Genomic DNA, 20,565 nt, shown 5'->3' with positions numbered 1-20,565 from the left:
AAATTGATTTTCCATAGGCTAATTGTGAAAAAGCTATTTTGCTCTCATGAATTCGCTAACAAATACAAAACGTTTTAATTTGGCTTTAATCAAGATAATTTTCAAACTGAATTGTATTTATCTAAGTTCATTTTGCTTGATCCTATTCCGTTTAGTTTTATGACGGCATTAATGATGCCTGGAAAAAGTTAAACGTCAAAATTTGGTTATATTGTCTGTTGCGCGACCATTGCACCGAGCTTCTACTACTGCGTTGGATCAACAAGTTTCGTGGCATCCTCGATAAGGGCGATTATCATCCATTGGAAGCAGTTAATCAGAATGTGTGTCTGCATAATTTGGAACAGGTGGAAGCTCAATCCCAAAAAGTTTCTCTTCTCCCGGATGATGCGAGAAAGTTAATGTGCACTTGCTTGGATTTTTTGGAACACCGAATGAAACCGCCGAATGAAACCGCTGCTATTGTTCGGAAGGCAGTCAGTTTCCAGCTGACTGACAGCTTCTGAAGTTACCTGTCGGCAGTCCCAGTTTGGCACTGATGCATCTTATTCGAATCATCATCGAAACGCGATTTCTGGAGAAGGTTGTTCTGTGTTTATTCAGATCGCGAGGCAAACGCCATTGACAATATTTTGGGTATTTCCATCAATTTTAAGCGTCTAATTTGATGGCTTCCAGTGCTTCGTCTCTTCTCAGTCGGCTATTCTGTCATTGTTGATCGGTTCAGGCCATTTTGCAGAACTGTGCACATGAAAGCCTGATACCAGAAGGTCCCGAAGAAACGAGCTCAACTTTTTGGCTCATCTCTTGTACTTTCTTCGGTCCCAAGCTAATCGATGCACCCCTCGAAACATAAGAAAATCCACGAACCCCTCATTTTATCTGTCAAACTTTCATAGCGAATCAAAACAAACATAGTGTAGTACTAGACTTTCTACTAGAATGGTTTTATCGATTTGCTTGGGACCAATAGGCTAGTCAAGTAGTGAGCCAGTTTAAAATCGTTAGTTTCGTATTGAGTGTTGCTGATACTGCGCTTTGATGAGGTTGACGATTGCGTCTCAGGGCGCCCCATAGATTCTCGTGATTGAATCGGTCGAAACCTTTTTCGTAGTCAATGAATACCAAATAAAGGGACTATTGGAATTCATTGACCTGCTCCAAGATGATGTGGAGCGTGACAATATGGTCCACACAAGATCTTTCGACACAGAATCCTGCCTGCTGCCACCAGTGTCGCGTCGATCTTCTCCTGTCTCCGATTCAGGATAACTTTGCACAGAACTTTGAGAACAGTAACATGATGCCTCGCTAATTGTCGCACACAGTCAGATCCCCCTTCTTTGGGATCTTCACTAAGACGCCCTGCATCCAGTCGGCCGGAAAAGTCGCGGTGTTCCAGATATTACAGATTAGTTGATGCAACATTTGAGCGAATAGCATGGAGACAGCTTTGAGCATCTCTGCTGCTATTTTGGGTTTATGGGAATGAGTAGAAATAACTCATAATTAAATACCTAGCCTTTGTTAAATACTAAAAAGTCAAAATTCGGTGCTGGCTATGTTACTCAATTTAGAGCAGATCTGGTTTCAATTAAATTGAGTGGGTTTTCACTCAATTTTTAGTAGCCACGAACGAGCGTGCACAAAAGTTCTTATTTCAACGCGTTCAAGATGCATTTTACCGATAAAAATTTCATCGGCGTGACATAAATTTATTTGGCGGCGTGAACCATTTAACTGCGGCGGCGCGCCGGCTCAATTTCATCGGCGGCGGCGGCGTATAGAAATCGTCGGCGGCGGCGGCGGCGTGGCGCGGCGGCGAACAGGTCTAGATAATACTCGACAAATGCTGCAAAAAATTCGTGGATCTCAAACACTTTAGTTCAAAATATTTGAAACTTCGAATGAGTTTATAATTAGAAACATCGTAAGCAATAAGAAGATAACATTGAATTTGTGATCGCTTTATCGCAAATACATTTAATTAGTGATTGTTTAAGTGTCTTTGTAATCTGGTGAAAAACAAGAAAAATGTACTTTTTTCAGATATTTGAGAAATATGTGACACATATTATATAACTCTCTACGATATCAAAGGTAATACCCTAAGCTTCAAAATGGAACCAATGTTTGCAATTCTGAAATAGTGCAGAGAGTAAATTTAATCATATTATTCTATCATAGTTATCCGCATTTTAAAAGATATCCCGTTTTATGGTAATTCATTTTTGAGTTGTCGTCAATGGCTGTGTTGGTTCGGTTACTATCGCCTACCATTATGCAAAACACGTCAGTTGGTGAACGTGCAGCATAGATACGCAATACGCAACAAGCACACTTGTCACGCAAGTTGTTATTTTTTATAAATCCTTTTTTGCTGATTTGTTAAAGGAATTTGGGGTGTAAATTAGGCCCAGTCCTTCAATTAATTAATTCAATTAGCAGACACATTTCATAAAACATAAATTAAAATTCTAATTATACAAAAATATCACTCAAATAAATTAAAACTGCACTAAAACCGAATCTTACTCAGAGATTGAGTTACTTATTTTCATTCGCATGCGCTGAGTGACCTACACTTTAAGAAATTGCTCCTTACGAATCAGTAACAGTGACTCACAATTGAGTGAAAATTACTCACGCTCTGAGTTAATTTCGTTTTCAGTGTGTTGGAAGCTCTGGTGGAAGGAACACAAATTTTAGTTAAATTATGCGACGATGAAATTTCTAGGCACCATTGTTATGTCCATTGTCCTCAGGAACCCGCCAGAAACGGAATTAAATCATGTATAGCCCCCAGCTCTTGTTTTACCAGCACGTAAAAAATAAATAAAAACAAATCGGTGCGGCATGGGCCTAACTACCATCAGAGTACCAATTTCCACTCATTTAAGGGATTGTGCAGACTTCTTCAGTGTTTGCAGTGTCAGCAAATAAGGTAGTGCAGGGTTACTTCCACTCACTTGCTATAAAATATTGTTTTTCAGAATTATGAAATCATTAGATGTTATAATCATGATTAGTACTTGTAAGTTACAAGAAGAGATCGTTAGGTATGTGTTTGACTCATAAAACCTGTCAATATTGCTTTCAGTGCGTCGCAATGAGTGATTTTACGACTCGTGAGCACTCACTCTGAGTGAACGCTCACGAATCATAAGATCGCTAATTGTGACGCACTGTAAGCGAAATTGACAGGTTTTATGAGTCAAACACATACTTTACACCCTCTTCTTGTTACTTACAACTACAACATATCGTTACATCAGCTAATGATTTTATAATTCCGAAAAACAATTTTTTATAGCAAGTGAGTGGAAGCAACCCTGGGTAGTGGAATTAAATAGAAATTACTAATCCTTATCTCTCTGTACACAGGTATTCCACTAAGACGCCCACATTCATCAGGGTTATAATTTTACTAGTTATTTTTTAACTTTTGTTCGAAGACTTTTGTTGTATTCAGAACTATTTTTTATTTATTTTTCGAACTTTGTTTAGTTAAGTTTAGTTTAGTGGCATGATTCCTCCAACCCACAACCCAAACTTCTCTATCTGGCGTTAAAAGAGTCAACGGTCCAGGATTTTCATTACAATATTTACTCCGCAATTTATCTCTCGATGTTCCGGCCGGAACACAGCAGTGGGTAGCAGGATGTGATGTAGCACTCCCAATTAATAATTTTGGTTTTATGAGGATTCTGTAGACCATGATTTTGACTTGCAAAATGCTATAAAACCGCGATAAAACCTGCAATGTTACTTGGGCTGATAATCCGCGTACAATACAATGTCGCCTTTGCGAAAAATACATTTTTCTTTGAGGCTGTTCATATATCAAGGGGACACTCTAGTGGGGAGGGGAGAAAATCCATGGTTCATACAAATTCTAAAAAAATGTTTGCATGATTGTTCACACAGGCAACGGGAGGGGCTGGATTGGTTCAAACCCTCGATACTTATCAATTATGCAGTGTACCAAAAACCACTCAATAAATTTTGATTCTGAAACAAGTAAAAGCACTATGGTTCTCAAGAAACTTAGGCCTCAAGGCATGCATACTACATTCAAATCTACCCACCTGAGAGGATTTTAGCCAAAAAAAAAACCACGAAAACAACTTTTTTTTCCTTGATTTGTTTTCCGTCGATCTTGTTTTCCGTGCTGAGCACCAATGCTACCGACGCCAGGAAGGCAGCTATCACACCTGGACCCTACCTTTCGACCCATCAACTCATGAACCGGGGACCAACGGCTTTGCTTCCCTTCCGAAGGAAGGCGGGATCGGAGATGTTATGCCTCAAAACCGGTGCCGACTGGGATTGAACCCAGGCCTGCTGGAGTAAGAAGTAATCACGCTTACCACTACACCACCAGACAAAACAATAACAACGCGTGACGCCTGACATGACGTCTGGGGCATGAGCGGATAGACAGTGGACGGCCTGGAGCTGCAGATCTGGATTAAGAATAGAAAAGAGCACTTCAGCACTTGTAAACAAACCGTTCTAAAGTCCTCTCCTCATAAAGCGAAGGCCGCCCACGAAAACTAATACCGTCATCGTGTAGGGGAAACTTTCCCTTCTTCTTTTCCTTTATTTAACGTCGGTCTCTGTTCCGCAATCTAGTGCCAATCACCGAAGGACATCGATTGCCATCCATTGACGGCAATCGAATGTGCAGGAAGGCAGCTTCCACACCTGCGTAAGATATCGCACCCATTCACAACAACACACATGGCCGGGACCAACAGCTTTACTTCCCTTCCGAAGGAAGACGTGACCAGAGATTTCTATGCCTCAGAAAAATCCCACCGACCTCGGCTGGGATTGAACCCAGACCCATTGGGGTGAGAAAGTAGTCACGCTTACCACTACACCACCGGCGCCGGCAAACTTTCCCTTATCCGATGATGGTGTTGGTTTGTGTGGGCAGGGTGAGGAAAGGGCTATAAAACGATTTGTTTGCAAATGCAGATGAGCCCTTTTCTATTGTTGATCCAGAGATACAAAAGGTGGTTTTGAATCAGGTGATTCTTGACAGTTACCAAAAATTTAGAATATAGAGAAAGGTAAACACATTATTCAAGCAACATTGAATCGACCAAAATAGTAGGGAATAGTATAGTTCGTATAAAGTGTCGGTAGCGCCGAGTGGTAATTTTCAACAGAAAATGTATCGATACTAGCGCCAAATTGGTCGAAGGTGAATAATTTATAGAGGAAATCAAGAGATGTTAGCGCCACGTAACGGTGACCAGTGCTGTAAATTTTCAAAACCAATTGAACATTTTTGATGAAAATGAGAGAAGCAGCTATCCACTATCAAAAGGAACCTCCTTCGAATGGGTGATATCAGTTGCTTAGTCATTTGACGAAGGCATGGATCATTCTCATTTGAGAAACGCTTGGTATCATTCAATTGAGTGTAACCTACACATAAACGGAGCTCCGGTCGACATTCCGGCGAAAAAGCTAAGCCAACCCGACACCAACCTGACTTCTACCAAACCCCAACCAGATGTTGACCCGACATAAACCCACAATTGACCCAACAACAACACGACATTGCGTCGACATAGACCTTAAATTTGTCTTACATTTATCCGACATCGGGTCAACTTGTCTGTTTGGGACCATATTGCTGGGTTTCTTCCACACTCCACTGTGATAATGAGTTAATCAATTGACAATGATGATGAGGTTCGAATGAGAAAGAGGCTCATCAAATTTTGGTCAGGTGAGAATTGGTTTTCACAGAATTGATTATATAGTTGTATTGGTTCATCTTCAATCGAATGATATGAAAATTAACAGCACTGACGGTAACGTTCCCCCTTATATTTACACAAGTTTCTGGTGGAAGTTGGACATCTGTTCTCTGTATTGAAACGTCAGTGGATTCACTTTGGCATACGGATATAGGCAGAATCGCTGTTTTTGTTTTTGGTGGCGTGCAAGTGCTCCGAACCTCGAAAGGTGAATGGACGGTTGATGGGACAACTGAAATGAAACACAAAAAAGGGCCTATCTTGGGAGAACGACGAAAGGACTAAGGCATCAATTAAAAAAAAAACTACTATAGACTCCTAAATTCTGAAATCAATCCGTTTTTGAAAATTGTAAATCAGCTTCATATATTTGAGACCGCGGTTAGCCAGAACGTCTCTAACGGGTGTAGCAGGTTGTTTTCCTCGGGCCCTAAGGGATTCGCACAACTCAGATCTAGTAACACAGTATAAAGTACAAAACCAAACAACATGCTCGATGTCGTGGTAACCGTCACCAAATGCGCATAGATTACTGTCTGAGAGTGTCTAGTGTAAGTTGTGCAACGCCAGCGCCATCATGTTGTCAAAAAGGCTTTTTAAGTGGGGAAGTCGGCGTTGGTGGCGGTTGAGTCGAATAGGAATCTTTACACTAGTTTTAAAAGATTTTTTGTTCGAGCCTCAACGTCTGTTCTCTGAGGTTTCAAAGTGTTTGAAGGACTAATTCAGTAATTCACAAGTGTTCACAAGTGTTTGTAAGGAATAACCGTAATTCAAAATCATTCTCATTCATCTTCAGGATGGATGTATAAGGTTTACTTTGGTGTTATAATACCACTGAAAAAACGCATGGGTTTCGCAGAACACAAAAAATATTTTAAAGAGATGAATGCTGTCAAAATTGATTAAATATTGTATGCATCTTGAAAATGACTGCGTTTACAAAGGTGTTAAGATAAATGTCGCTTTTGTAACTTAAAGAGTGAAAGCTCTGAACATTTGTTATGTGACTGTGTTGCACTATTTCATCGTTTGATGCAGATATCTTGATAAGGGTCTGATGAAATCTTGGGAAATCTGGGCTGCTGCTCCCAATCAGGTAATAAATTTCATAAGGAATGTATTACCTGTTTGAGATAATTGCTTACAACAGTAGTGGTAGTTACTCAAACAAAAGTGGCTTACTACTACGTTATGGCATAAATAAAAAGAGGATGCACCACAATAGATCAAAGTAATGGTCGCGGTGGTATTATGTCCCCAACATAGGGAAAAAGGTGTTAACTATGAGAACTTTTGTTGAAAACTATAACAGTAATCGTTGTAATTGGTTAAGATTCAAACTTTTTATTTGGAAGTTTTTAGTTTCAAAAATTAATTAAAAGCCGGTTTTCAACGAAATCTACTATTGTACTATCTCAGTATTATTTAAAAAATTCTGAAATTTGCTTCCTTTTTCCCGGAAATTCAAAACAAAACCTTACAATCCATTTAGAGGAAATGTCGGCTTCGGCAATACCTTAACCTATTATCGTCAGGGGGTAAACAAAGTCCTCTCAAATTTGGTCAATAGATGCTCTGAAACACAATGTATCCACATGCCTAAATTGAGCTCTTAAGGACGTTGTTTACCTCCTGACGAGAATAGAATGGTAAATTTTTTGCAGGATTTTAAATGGATTCGGTTCATTCAATATTTTTGAAATACGTTATTTCAACGTTATTAGTACCTACTTATCAATATATAGACGCCTAAATGGGCTTGAAAAAAAAAGATCTAAATATCTGGTGAAGTTTCATGTTTCCATTCATCGTAAAGATGGAAAAAACTTCATCCAAATCAGAAAGACTCTCTTCTGGTCATTTAATTATACCGTGTATTCTTTTCATTTTTCATTGAGTTGAAGAATGCTTTCGGATAAAAAATGTTTTGTTTGATGATTATTATTTTTAGTTTATTTTACAAAAATAACTTACAGAAAAGCTTATTCTAATGACTTGAGTTAGAATCCTTTCTTTTGTAGGGCCTTGATGTCTTGATCTCCGTAGTAGTCCTCACTGAAACAAAAAGTGGATTATTATATGAATGTCATTTTGAAACGTTTATTCTCCGTAAATCTGAATCGTTAGCATATTTAAATCGTAACCCACCCACAATTAAATGGAATGAGTGAAACACAATCAATCTGCATTAATTTGGTGTGAAGTGCGTGACGATCATCGGTTGCATAAGAATGTATATAATCAAACAAAACGCTAGGATTAATTCCGAACACACCGGCTGGAAGTTTTTATTCCTCATGGAGAGCATCGCGTCGAGTGCAACTGAATGCCTTTTAATTTGTTTGGAAACAAACATTAAATAATTCATATGCAGAGCGGTAATTTAATTACATTCCACGCTCAGTTGTACTAAATTAGATTAGCTCTCGCTTTCAAACAATAAACTCATTTGTTTCGCCAGCTCTGAATGAATAGATATGCTATGCTCAGCCTGCAACAATACAGCCTATTTTCATTTGGTGAGGAACCACCAGCTAACCGCCACCCAGCCTCCAAAGGATACAAACTCGATCCAAGTATTGGCGGTAGCTCGATGCGAATCGAATGCGCACTCCGACGCAAACAGATTTACATTCCGTTCGGGTGCATGTGTGTACTAATCGAATTTTGGCACGTTTCTCAAACAACATCAAACAGCATCAGCCTCGGCAAATTAATTAATTTGATTAGCAGAGAGTGAGAGCAACAAAAACCAAACCATCCCAACCATCACGCATTGAGGACAGAGTGAATGAATTAGAAAGACAGACAATGGGAATGTAGGCGGTGAAGTTAGCACGATTTCTACGGACACTATGAGGTGAATAGTTTCGTTCACGATTGGTGGATAACAATTAAATTAGACATTCTCGCACCCACGCGTTGTCAACATCAGTGTGTGCCAAATGAACTGGAACACAAGCCAAAAAGCAGAATCAGCTTTAAGGTACATATACAATTTGTTGGTTGCTCCATTCCTTCATATTCTCTTGGAGGTGTATTAGGCGGCAACACGAATAACATATATTAAGGGGTCTTTATAACCGTAAACACCGTAAATCATTGAAATAACGCTACTTACTTCACAATTCCGTACACAGTAAAAATAACTATCATGCTTAAAATAGTAGGTACATATACAGCATTAGTTTATTTATTAGGCACACATGTCCAAAAGGACTTCACGGAGCCGAGGAACATTACATAATTTTATAATTTGAATCAAGTATTAATGAGGGCCATTGCTAATGTGTTATTTTTACTCTTCCTTGGAGGAGACTTGAGTTTAGTGCTCTCAATTCCTTTTCTTTTTCCAATTGTTTTTCCGTCAGCAGCACCTGCTACTTGGTCCATTCGTTGTACTTTATCCTCTTCTTCTCCACTAACCCAGGATAGTCCTCTATCTCGAATTTGTAATAGTAATACGCATCATTTTTGTACTTGAAAATGGGAGGCTGGTTTCATAGCAGTGCTAGCTTTCTCTCCACTGTTCTTCTCGGTGTCTGGGGACGTCACTTCCATCACCACCACCTTTTCATCTGAAACCTCAACCGCTTCCTCGTTTGACGATGCAACTCCAGTTACTACATCAACGTACGTACGTGCTCTCTTCCTCATTACGTTGTTGGGTTTCTTCTTCCATTCGTTGATGTACTGGCTGCTTCCGATACTTTCGCTTGGGGCAGGAATTCATTCGATGCCCCTCCGTTTTACAAAGGAAACTCAAATGTATGTTCCTTTTTAGAATATGTTCCCCTTCCGATTGAGGAAATGCAGTGAGTTGGGAATCCTGTAGGCATATCGAGGCTCAAGACGGCAGGAAATTTCTCTCAAACTACACGCTTCACATCACCGAATTTCCATAGCACCAAAGCTAGATCACAATCCTGAACTTCAAGTGGGAGGTAGTACCAACAATCAATACGAAACTAACGATTTTAAATTGGCTCACTACTTGACTAGCCTATTGGTCCCAAGCAAATCGATTACGTATCTTATTCTAGTCAAAATTCTTGTACTACACTATGTTTGTTTTGATTCGCTATGAAAGATTGACAGCTAAAATGAGGGGTTAGCGAATTTTCCTATGTTTCGAGGGGTGAATCGATTAGCTTGGGACCGAAGAGAGTACCAGAGCTGAGCCAAAAAGTTGAGCAGGTTATTTCGGGACCTTCTAGTCTTAGAGGTAGTACGCCCTCACGTATTGAAAATCAATTTTTAACGGTTGTTTAGCATACAATCTTCTGATATGACCTATGCGATATGTTGCAATCATCTGAGTGTGATTCGCATGCAGTGATTTCACAAAATTAGAAATTTTGTCCATAGTTGGTTTCGCCGAGCCATGTGCAAAGCTGAATCTAATCGCCAGCTTTATTCCTACCGACATCTACACTAGTTTTTTTCATCCAAAGGGGCAATAGCAAAATTGAACGAACACAATGAGCAAGCACCGCAACAATGAGTTGCTATCGCGTGACTTGCTCCGAAAAAACACACAGCAGCTTGTGTCGACAGCTAAAAGCGAACTGAGATATCGATGTTAGCGTGAACACCGAACCAACTCAACCGGGTCCTCAAGCTTGGTTTTTGGCGTTCAGGTCTCTTCGCCAACAGAAGGGGAAACTTCCACCCCAATGGCTTCGATGGTTTTCAGCTGAGAGTCGGCAGAAGCCGACAGTAGATGTTTCTCCTTACAGCAATGGCCACTCCCCTTCCCTGGAGCTGATCCGATCAAGCCACGTGAGCCGGAAAGCAGAAAGGAAGATGTTTATCTCGGGTTTCAGGTAAGTTTCAGTGATGACGGCAATGTCAATATTTTGCTCATTGAGGAAATTTACAAGCTTGATGTTCTTGCTTTTGAGCGAGCAAGCGTTCCAGTTTTCTATCGTTATCATTTGCCATTTTCTTTGACGAAAAAGTCAGGTCGTATTTTGTTTGGCAGCTGCGCAAACGAGTGGCAAGCTTGGTGAATACGTGGAACAACTGCTCCGCTCCGAATAGAGTGCTGCCGATGGCTGATGGCAGGCAAATTCCGCCCGTTTTTCTCCGGGAGGGGGGGGGGGGGTTGGGGGGTGTTTGTTTAGGCCATTTTTGCGTAATGAATTCCGCTCCATATGAGCTGTCCCGTTTTTGCGTCAACTTCCTCGATCATGTCGCAAACATCGAGTTTGTGTTGTTTGCCACACTTGTTGCAGCGACTGGATGACTTCATGCTGGACCGGTTTGTACCGATCCTATTTCACTACGATATGGAACAGAGCCTTGATGTTCTGGAGATCTTTTAGGCAAGTTTACTGTTTTTTCCAGATGGATCAGATAAAACTGCACTATAAGGATTCAGGTGTCCAATAATCGAAAATTTAATTATTCCTATTCTTGATTTGTGTTCGTCCATCGGTAGTAAGCTATGCAATGTAAGTCCCCCAGAAGTCAGATCTGTAAATCATATACTTACTAAGATATAGGTAATTGAGATTATGCTATTCATAACTTCATTGTTCAAGACTTCATTGTACCTACATAACTGCAAGATATTGACTTTAGAATAGTGTAGAAAGCATTAAATGTCTCATTGATGTTGTCAAAAGACTCTATTGAGCTTCACGGACTCATAGAGATTTCCAAAACATTGTTCAAGACTTCATTAAACCAGAAATTGTTCAAGAACTCATCCTTAGAATATTTTGGAGAGCATTAAATAGCTGTTATTTTCAAAAAATTCTACATTTGGTCTGTAAAACTCCGAGATCTCTGGAACAGTTAATGTGATAACAGCAAAAAAAAAAAGGTTGTTATTTCCATTTAACTCCACTTTGCATTTTGTAAACATGGCAGATACGAATTTCGACTACAATGTGCAGTCTTCATCAGTGCCATTTCCACTGAAGATCTATTGATATGTAACCACCTCAAGGTAAACATGTCAAGCTCAGGTATAAAAATGGAACTATAACGTGCAAAATCTCAACAACTATTTAACAAAGAAAAATCCCCCAATGGTTTGTATCTAAGCTTGATATGATTAGCTAGAAAATGAGTACCTAAAATGTGAAAGTGAAGTAAGTAAATAACATATTCAAAAATGGTTTTCTCTGAGGTATCACTTCAGATTGGAAAAGCGCTCGTCGTTTTGGGTGAAATAATAATAGGAAAGCATTGACTAGAGTTTTTTGCTATTTGAAGTGATGTCCTAGAGAAACAATATTTTAAAATTTAACTTTCACCTTAAGGGTTTATATTTCAAGGTGAAAAAAGGGTCATGGATACAAAATGCTAAGTGGAACTAAATGGAAAATGGAAGCTTTTTTTGCTCTTATAACAACTCGAATTCATAACTTTCATTCAGTTTATGTGATGTTGATGATGTGCATGTTTTCAAGAGGCTCTCTTGAGCTTCACGGAGTCATACAGATTTTCGGGAAAATGTTAAAGACTTTATTGAGTCTGTAGAACTTCATGATCTGAACTCTACAATATTTTGGAATGCAATATCCTATTGATGCAATTCTTGTATGTGCATGTTATCAAGAGGCACTCTTCAGCATCACGAACTAATAAAGATTTTCAGGACATTGTTCAAAACTGCATGGAACCTGTAGAACTTCAAGATCTTAGCTCCAGAATACATTGGAGAGAAATTCCACTACATGTTGTCAGGCTATTAAGCTTCACGGTCTCATAAAGATTTTCAGGACATTGTTCTAGACTACAGAGTCTCTAGAACTTCAAGATCTTAACTCCAGTATACTTTGTAGAGCAATTCCATTCCACGTTGTTAGGCTATTGAGCTTCGCGGACTCATAACGAATTTTCAGGACATTGTTCAAGACTGCAGAGCATCTATAACTTCAAGATCTTAACTCCAGAATACTTTGGAGAGCATTAAATATCTGAATGATACCATTCCATGAGCAATAAATTTCTTAGTGGTATCATTCCACGATTGTTGTCAAAAGGCTCTCTTGAGCTGCATGGCCCCATACAGATTTTCATGACATTGATCCAGACTATATTGAGCCTGTAGATCTTCATGATCGGAGCTTTATAATAGATTGGAGAGTTTTTTTTTTCATTTCATGATGCGTTTGTTATCATAAAGTTTTATAATGCTCGGATTACGTGTTGAATCTGTCAGGAACGTGCGTATCAACCCAAATTGAGTCTATAGAACATCCAAATCTTAACTTCAGGGCATTTTGGAGAGCTTAATATACTTCAGGATTTCAAAATGATGTTTATTAATAATTGTAGGCACATACTAATACCAGAATTGTCAATTAATGCAGAATATGCAAGACAATATTTTTGACCACCTCCTTGTATGGAGATTCCCCATAGTCCACAAAAAACGACCTTGAGCGGCATGTTGGCCTCGATGTTGTGGGAGAAATACTACACGTTGTGTTGCTTTGTTTTTGTTTTCCTCGACGGTCTTGTAGTGGGACATCGATGAGACCATCAGCCTGAACCGTTCCATGCACAGGCGAATGGTACGTGAGAGACCTTTACCGATGTAAACGTCTATTTTTTTCCTTCAATCCAAGCGGGAATCCCTTCAGGTACTTTCCTTTTGTTATTTGTCAACACTTTCAGGGACTAAATCTCTCCAAATTGATGGTCCATATTTTCAAACACATTCCAGGATCAAGTGAGACCAAAATCTCGGGGAACAAGTCTTCCCACATTGAGTTTTCAACTTTAATTCAACCCGATCAAAAGATCATATGAAACAGCATCAATCCAACGATTAAATCTACTCATTCAAATCCTTGTGTTGCCAAAATGCCATGGATACGGATGAAGGTGACAATACTCTCATGCAATGATCTAGGACTTGTAGCACCTACGAATTTGTGCAACTTGCTTAATGCGAATGTGGCATCAAAGCATTTGAACTGTACTTTTCTTACCGAGGAGAAAGTGAAAATCGTGAAAACTGGTAAATAGAAAATAGTTAATTTTCACGCTCTCCTGTTTCGTTTCTGTTTTCTCTACAGTGATGCCCGAAGATAATTTAATATCGAATTCATTTATTATTCAGTTCCAACCTGGATCGGGTATCAAGATTGAGTCTGCTTGTTTTATGACATGACGTCAGTTTGCTCGTTTATTTCTAAAACCTAGCTCAGGTTGAAGTTCGTACTGTCAAAAAGTTCGGTTTCACACTGTTTCCAACCCCGATAATAAACGAATTCGCTATAAGTAAAGACGATCAAAGAATCACTTCAATAAAACTGAATCTCTTACACTGTGATGTAGGTACTTATCTGCAATGGTCAAGCTTTGTGAAAGTTCAATGCCAACTTTTAGCCACGATCAAGGCCTTATTTACGGTTGTTCTGATTATAGCTTCGAAACCTCAGGAGCACAAACATCAGCTCCCATAATACCCAGAGCCATGTTAACATGGATTCCAAATAGCATACACTATGTCGTAGTAGTGTGCTTCTCCAATAACTTTGAAGTGATATCACAACTCAAAGATCATGACGGCCATTTGCGGGCTCTTTTAAGTATACCCTTAACTATAACACGATACGCACAACGACGAAGGTTAAATAAGTTAAACATCTCTATTTCTCCGCTTCTCTTTGAAGGTAGAACAAACACACGGATAGGGCAATATATCTGAGTCGCTACGAAATTGGATCGCAGAACAAAAACTATGCCAAAAGATCGTTATTTATGACTTAGGGAACGTTTTAAAGTTTTCAATACGCATTTATCTTTTTTTCCCAGTAAACTCTTACAGTCAACAGATGTGTCATCATCAACTGTTTCATTCGAAACTCAGCTCGATAAAATTAGCCAATTTAAAATGCTTTCATCACATGTCATCAACATTCTACTCGCAGACAGACACGACGCCACCAAATCAATGTCAAGAAGCACATCCATACATTACCCATTACATAAGCCCCACAGCACATTACATGATTGACGTTAAGCATGAACGAATTCATCTGAAAATCCTGTATAGCAGTTGAGAGTTTGATGTTAAACAAATATTCCACTCGGTTAGCACGGGAGAGTTAGAGAACCAGGAAATGGCTTGGCTCGTCTTTGAGCGATTGCAGCCGAAATGGAAGGAGACAGATAGTAAGAATTACAGATAGGAAGAGATAGATCAGTTGGACATTATTGGTTTAATGGGAAATGTGACATTTAATGGTGATTCAATATTTAAGTACTCGATGCAATGAAGAAGTAGTAAAGGGTTGCCAGTTTTTTTTTTCGATTTTTCCCTTTATTTATCATAATCTTTTCTTAGGTTTCTTCTTCTGTATAAGGCATTTGATTTTCCAATTTTTACATACAAATGAAATCTCTTTTTTCATAGAAAAGTTGAAACTTGTTTTATGAGGCAGTATTCCTCAGTCGGTGTACACAGTAAAATTGAGAGGGTTCTATGGATAAGGTGGACTACAGGACGGGTAGGATTGTTCACATTTGTGTAGAAATTAGAGTCGATGCTTCACGTCATCTTAACTAAGAGGAAGGAAAATAAATAAATTAAAATCGTGTTCTCTCTGATCTAGCGAAGCTCACTGCTCTTGAGTTTTAAAAATTATGAGACATCTTTAGAAAAAGTTTGCTTAGTTTTGTAAAAGATTTGTAATTTTTTTTTTCTGTAGATTTGAGTATTCCTCTCTGACTATCACTTATCTAGAATCTTTACTTTAATAACAGTCTATTGTCCTCCTGGTCAAAAAGCAGAATGTTTATCGGAGGATATTCCAAAGTTTAAAAAAATATTTCTTAGAAACTAGTTCCGCTGTTGTCCCTAGCGTCTAGGTCTCTAGGTCTTCTAGAAGAAGATTTCCGTTTCTATATTCTGATTTATAGTTTAGTTTTCCTTTCCTGGGCGGTTGGATTTGAAAGTGGTTTTGCCAGGTTGGCCACCACCTTGGACCTGTGCGAGACCGGCGAGGAGTTCGCTTTTACGGATGCTTTTCAAGTCCAAGTCACCATAGTAATCTTCACTGTAGGGGGTGTAAATGAAAGATGTGAAGTTAAATGTTGTGATGTTATGGATGATGGAATATTGTGATTTTAGGTGAATTAGATACAAATTTTGAAGAAAGTAGTAACAGTGAGTAGATAGAAAAAATCGCAGAAAGAGGGTTAGAATTTCCAAACTTTGATGTACCAATCAGTGTGTATCAGAAGTGTGTTAGTTTGCACAAAAGATATCTGTCAAACAATTTCTTACCATCCGGGAACATCTTCTGGATCTTCGCAGTTTCCGGTTCCATCGGAATCACCGATCTTGAAGACAGTTCCGATTGGGCATCCGTATTCACGGGCAACTCCTTCTAGGCAGATATAATATTTACGGCAGTCCTCTGGATGAGCATGTCGCGAGAACGATCCAGCGTTGGAGATTTCACCGGCAGGTGGGCAGGCGAAGCCGTTGGCTACTTCTAAAAATTTGTAAGATAAATGTAAACATGTTTTCTTTCAAATCAATAACGTCATCTGTGCTAGACATACCTTCGTTCCTGCATTCTGGAACTTGATCGGCCCACATGCATACACGGGCTTCACGGTCGTAGGCCAATCCAGGAGAGCATTGGTAGCGAGAGGCTTCACCACTCCAGCAGTTCCAGAAAACGTCGCACTTGGCAGGATCGGCGAAGATACCGTACAGGCGGTCGCAGTGTGGAGTCGTGATTGGCGGTTCTGAAATAAGATGACATAATTCAGATTTAGATTACAGCAAACAGGTAAAATCAAAATCTATTCCTAGTAAATCTTAGGGGCACTTCGTAGGTAATCCCCATCTCAAAATCGTGTCAAATTACTCTACTCGCATCTGTTTCTGTTTGCAGCAGATGGTATGCATATGAAATGCAATATTTTATCAATTTGCCGCTCGGTTTGCATCGATTATTAGTCGTTCATATAAATTATTTTAATACCCGCCATTATCATAATTATTCGTGTAATAATCATTAATAAATATTTGATACCTGGTTAGGTTGCTCACCTATTGAGTAATTGAATTGTAAATTGAACTTGGTTGAATGTATCCTCAAACGGACTACATGTACATATAATTGTATTCATATAGGATATGTTTATTGGGATTAGGTATAAAGATCAATATCACGTTGAATGTTTTAGTTAATTAACCAATAAACGCAAAATAGAAACAGTAAATATTATCGCTCTGTATGTGGTTCTGTGATCAGAAGTCAAATGCAAACAGTGAGCACAGTAACATGTAACAATTTTACCTGAAATATGAAAAAGAAGATGGGCGCAGTGGGTCGAGGGAGTGCCAGTGAAACGCAATTTCAATTAAAATGTTCCGTCATTCCACAAGTTCTTGCGGTTCCATGAATACCTGGTTTTATGAAATATGCCGTATGAATTTTCTGAAACTCATCTTGCCATTGTTTCCTGCAGATAAAATCTTTAACTTCAATGTTCGTCTTGATGGTGTTGAAGATAGCAGATTTTTTTTTATTAAATTTAATATGAAAATTCGGCACTGCTGCATAGTGTTACTAAAGCTGCAGTGTGAGTATGTCTACACATTAGAGTAGCCATCTGCATTAGATTTAAATTGATGTAAGTTACTAATCACCCGTTTTGCAAGCTCTAATCAAGGTTAAACAAATGTGAATCGTTTCAAAATTCATAATTCTGCGTCACCGCAAAAAGTGGGCCTTCTTCCATTCTGGGTAACATTCGGTTCCTCGCTTTGCCTACTAAATCGTGTGTGTAATCGGTGACTAAATGGCTGCAATATTCATGGCTGCACTTCACATGAGTTGACGCGTGGGTGGCTGAATGTACAGTTGAGTGACTCCTACCTTCATACACCAGGCCTCTTACTACATAATAAACGAATGTAACGTGTGCTGTACAGTGGAACGGCACGGGAAGCTCAGCGTACAACAGGGACGAATTTAATATAATTTATGAAATTTAATTTATTGCATCCATCTCTGCGTATGAATGAGCTTGGCAAGCAGATTAGCAACACAATTTGTGCAGCCGAGTATCGTTGGTAAATTGTATTCGCTTTTCAAAGTAGTACCAGCTGGTACTGTTGCTCTTTTCCGGCCCTCCAACCCTTTCATCCTTTTCTGTTTGGACTAGAAATTGGGTGCGGAAGTGCTCGACTTAATCCCACGTGCAACAATCCTACTTCTACCGTTCGTTATACACCGTGCCAAGTGAGCGCCGTATTATTATAATATGCACTGCGCACGGGGCCGTATGCAGCTCTCGGTGATGGCGGAGAGATTTTGCAATTTTATTACCAAGCTGCGCCGATAAAACAGAAGTAGTCAATTAACCTTGCACTGTACGCTAATGAAGATAAAAATTCCTCCGTGAAAATATAATTGTCCTATGTTATGCCAAGAAACATGAATGTGTTTGTACGGGGAATATCTTAACCGTTCTTCATTATGCAGAAGGCTACAATAGAAGGGGCGCTTGGAATGTGTGAAAGGGAACTATTTCATTGAAATATTTCGAGATCTCGTGCTTCAATCAAGTGATTGTTTGTCTGCAGTTATGAATGATGCGCTGTTATATTGATTGCTGGATACTATTTAAATTATAAAGCACATTTCAATTTTTCTACAGCATATATACACACTTCGAAAAAGAAGTGTAATTTTCTGTTAAATATATTGCACATAAATGGAGCGTCATATATCATAAACACAAAGAAATAATTTATTTTACACGTGACGGAATCCATATTTGACATAAAAGATGAGACTTAAACAAACATGTCATGTAATATTAAGTGCTCCGAGACTGAAAAGTTCGTTGCTCGACGATAAGTACGTTTGATTGATACTCAAATTTATGTCAAAATTGACGCTTCCATATGTCACTCTCAGAACACCTAAATTTACATGAATTTTTCTAAGTGTGTACAAGTTTACATTAAATATCGTGTAAAGTTATGAGACATCTTGGGTAATATTTCAAATATTGTGTGCAACCGTCCATCTTTTTAAGTCACATTTCTTGTAACGTCCTACACAGCAAAAAAAAAATATATATAAATATCACATCAAAGGGGATGCACTTCAATCGTGTCGAAAATATGGTGTAATATTACTTGCCAAAAAATACAAAATTATCATTAATACAGTGCATTACGCTTCATTTACTGCATTTGTTTTACTGTGGCATGATTGAAGTGCATCCTCTTGGATGTTATTTTAAAATTTATTTGCTGCTGTGTAGTTTGCGCGAAAAGAAATACAAGCTTACACGCATGGATGTTTACACAGCAAAAAATGTTATGACATTCATGTAAACTTTTTGCCAATGTTTAAACATGTAAATTAACAGGAGAAAACTTATATTTTTACATGGAATTTTACATGATGCACATGATTTAGTAGTTATATACCAAAAGCTATAAATAACTTATTTCAATACATGATCCATTTCACATGTAGTTTCATTATTTTTTAATGTGAAGGCTATCTGAGGCCCTTCTGTTCCCACTTGTTCGATTAAGATGGTGAAGTAGTGTGCGCCGATTAAGCGCTGTAAAGCTCAATGGATTTACCCGTCACTTTGCCACAATGAATCAAATCCGGATGCACTACGCTTTAAACCCGGAGAGTGTACATTGATTTTGTTAACATGGAAATTTATCGAAAATTACGATCGAAGAAGGCTGCGCTGTGTTTTGGTGGTTCAAAATATCGTTTTTGGGAAAACTGATCTTTTTGTTCTCATCGTCCCTTCACTAGCCCTTCGTCATAATTACTTATGAAAAAGATTGCTATTTGTTTACTTATGTGATATTTTCTCTGCTACAACTTTGCTGAAGACTTCATTTTAATTGATCGTCAGGATAATTTATTATTAATTAATTATGAAGATGATATTCTTCTGAAATGATCCATCAATTGCTCAGCAGGATACATTGGTATTCCAGGCTCAAATAATAAGGCAAAACATCCTGACTACTATGTCATAGTGCAATCTGCAGTGTTGTCTAGGAAGCAACCGATTAATAATATAAGTAAGTTATCGACTTGGACATCAATTAATAACTAATTGTCTTGACGTTCAATCAAAAAAGGTGTCTTCAGCAAAGTTGTAGCTAGGAAAATTTCATATAAATATTGATAACACACTTTTTCGTATACCACTATCGCGATGGTCCATTTTGTGTTTTTTTTTTGCTCTTAATCAATTTAATCACGAAAATATCTTGTATAAACCAAAGATTAACGATGAAAATACACTTGAAAGTCATGCCGTTGTGATTAAAATTTTGGAAAACCTATCCAAAAAAAGTTATGTTATATATTTGACATTTTGATTTTATTTGGCATATTAGCCATATTCAGTTACCAGTTTTTAAAAGGATCTCAAACTAATGATCTAGTAAACAAAAATGAATGGAAAAAGCGTTAGATGGATTTTATAGAAAGCAAAGGAGACAAACCCATGTTTTACCAAAGAACGGGAAGGCACTGTATATCTGCTTTAGTTTTGGTATTTTTGTCCATTGCATGAGCTACCACCAAAAATTGGTTCCAATTAAAAAAAAAGTCAATTTTCGTTTCTAACGAACCAGCTCACGAAGAAACGTTTTAAAATACTGCACAACTTAACAGTTTGTTTTCATTTCATAAGAAACAATGTTTTTTAATGAAACGAAATGGGAATTACCTATCTCAGCAATCTATAAAAAAAACTATTTTCACAGGAAAAAAAACAGATTTTCAAGTCTCTTCATGGCAACTTA

At 38.4% G+C, this 20,565-nt stretch overlaps 1 protein-coding gene across 2 annotated transcripts in view; it reads right to left on the bottom strand.

The window, feature by feature from the left end:
• Positions 1 to 7,715: 7,715 nt before the first annotated feature.
• Positions 7,716 to 20,565, bottom strand: part of Gasp (Chitin binding Peritrophin-A domain-containing protein Gasp) — a 31,598-nt gene continuing 18,748 nt past the window's right edge. The window contains exons 3-5 of one of the 2 annotated variants that reach the window (XM_065235421.1): positions 16,314 to 16,502; positions 16,033 to 16,243; positions 7,716 to 7,832 (exon numbers count right to left, since the gene is read on the bottom strand). In XM_065235421.1, the coding sequence (XP_065091493.1) occupies positions 7,778 to 7,832; positions 16,033 to 16,243; positions 16,314 to 16,502 (455 nt within the window). In that variant the 3' untranslated portion in view covers positions 7,716 to 7,777. Of the gene's footprint in view, positions 7,833 to 15,044; positions 15,803 to 16,032; positions 16,244 to 16,313; positions 16,503 to 20,565 lie in introns of those variants that run through there. The other variant, XM_065235420.1, reaches the window with a different exon arrangement.

The sequence above is a fragment of the Ochlerotatus camptorhynchus genome, unplaced genomic scaffold (assembly GCF_037179485.1).
Source record: "Ochlerotatus camptorhynchus isolate MF236.1 unplaced genomic scaffold, CSIRO-AGI_Acam_v1.1 ptg000482l, whole genome shotgun sequence".
NCBI classification, from domain to species: Eukaryota; Metazoa; Arthropoda; class Insecta; order Diptera; family Culicidae; genus Ochlerotatus; species Ochlerotatus camptorhynchus.
The sequence above is the reverse complement of the archived record's forward strand: the minus strand, read 5'-3'. Positions and strand labels throughout refer to the sequence as shown.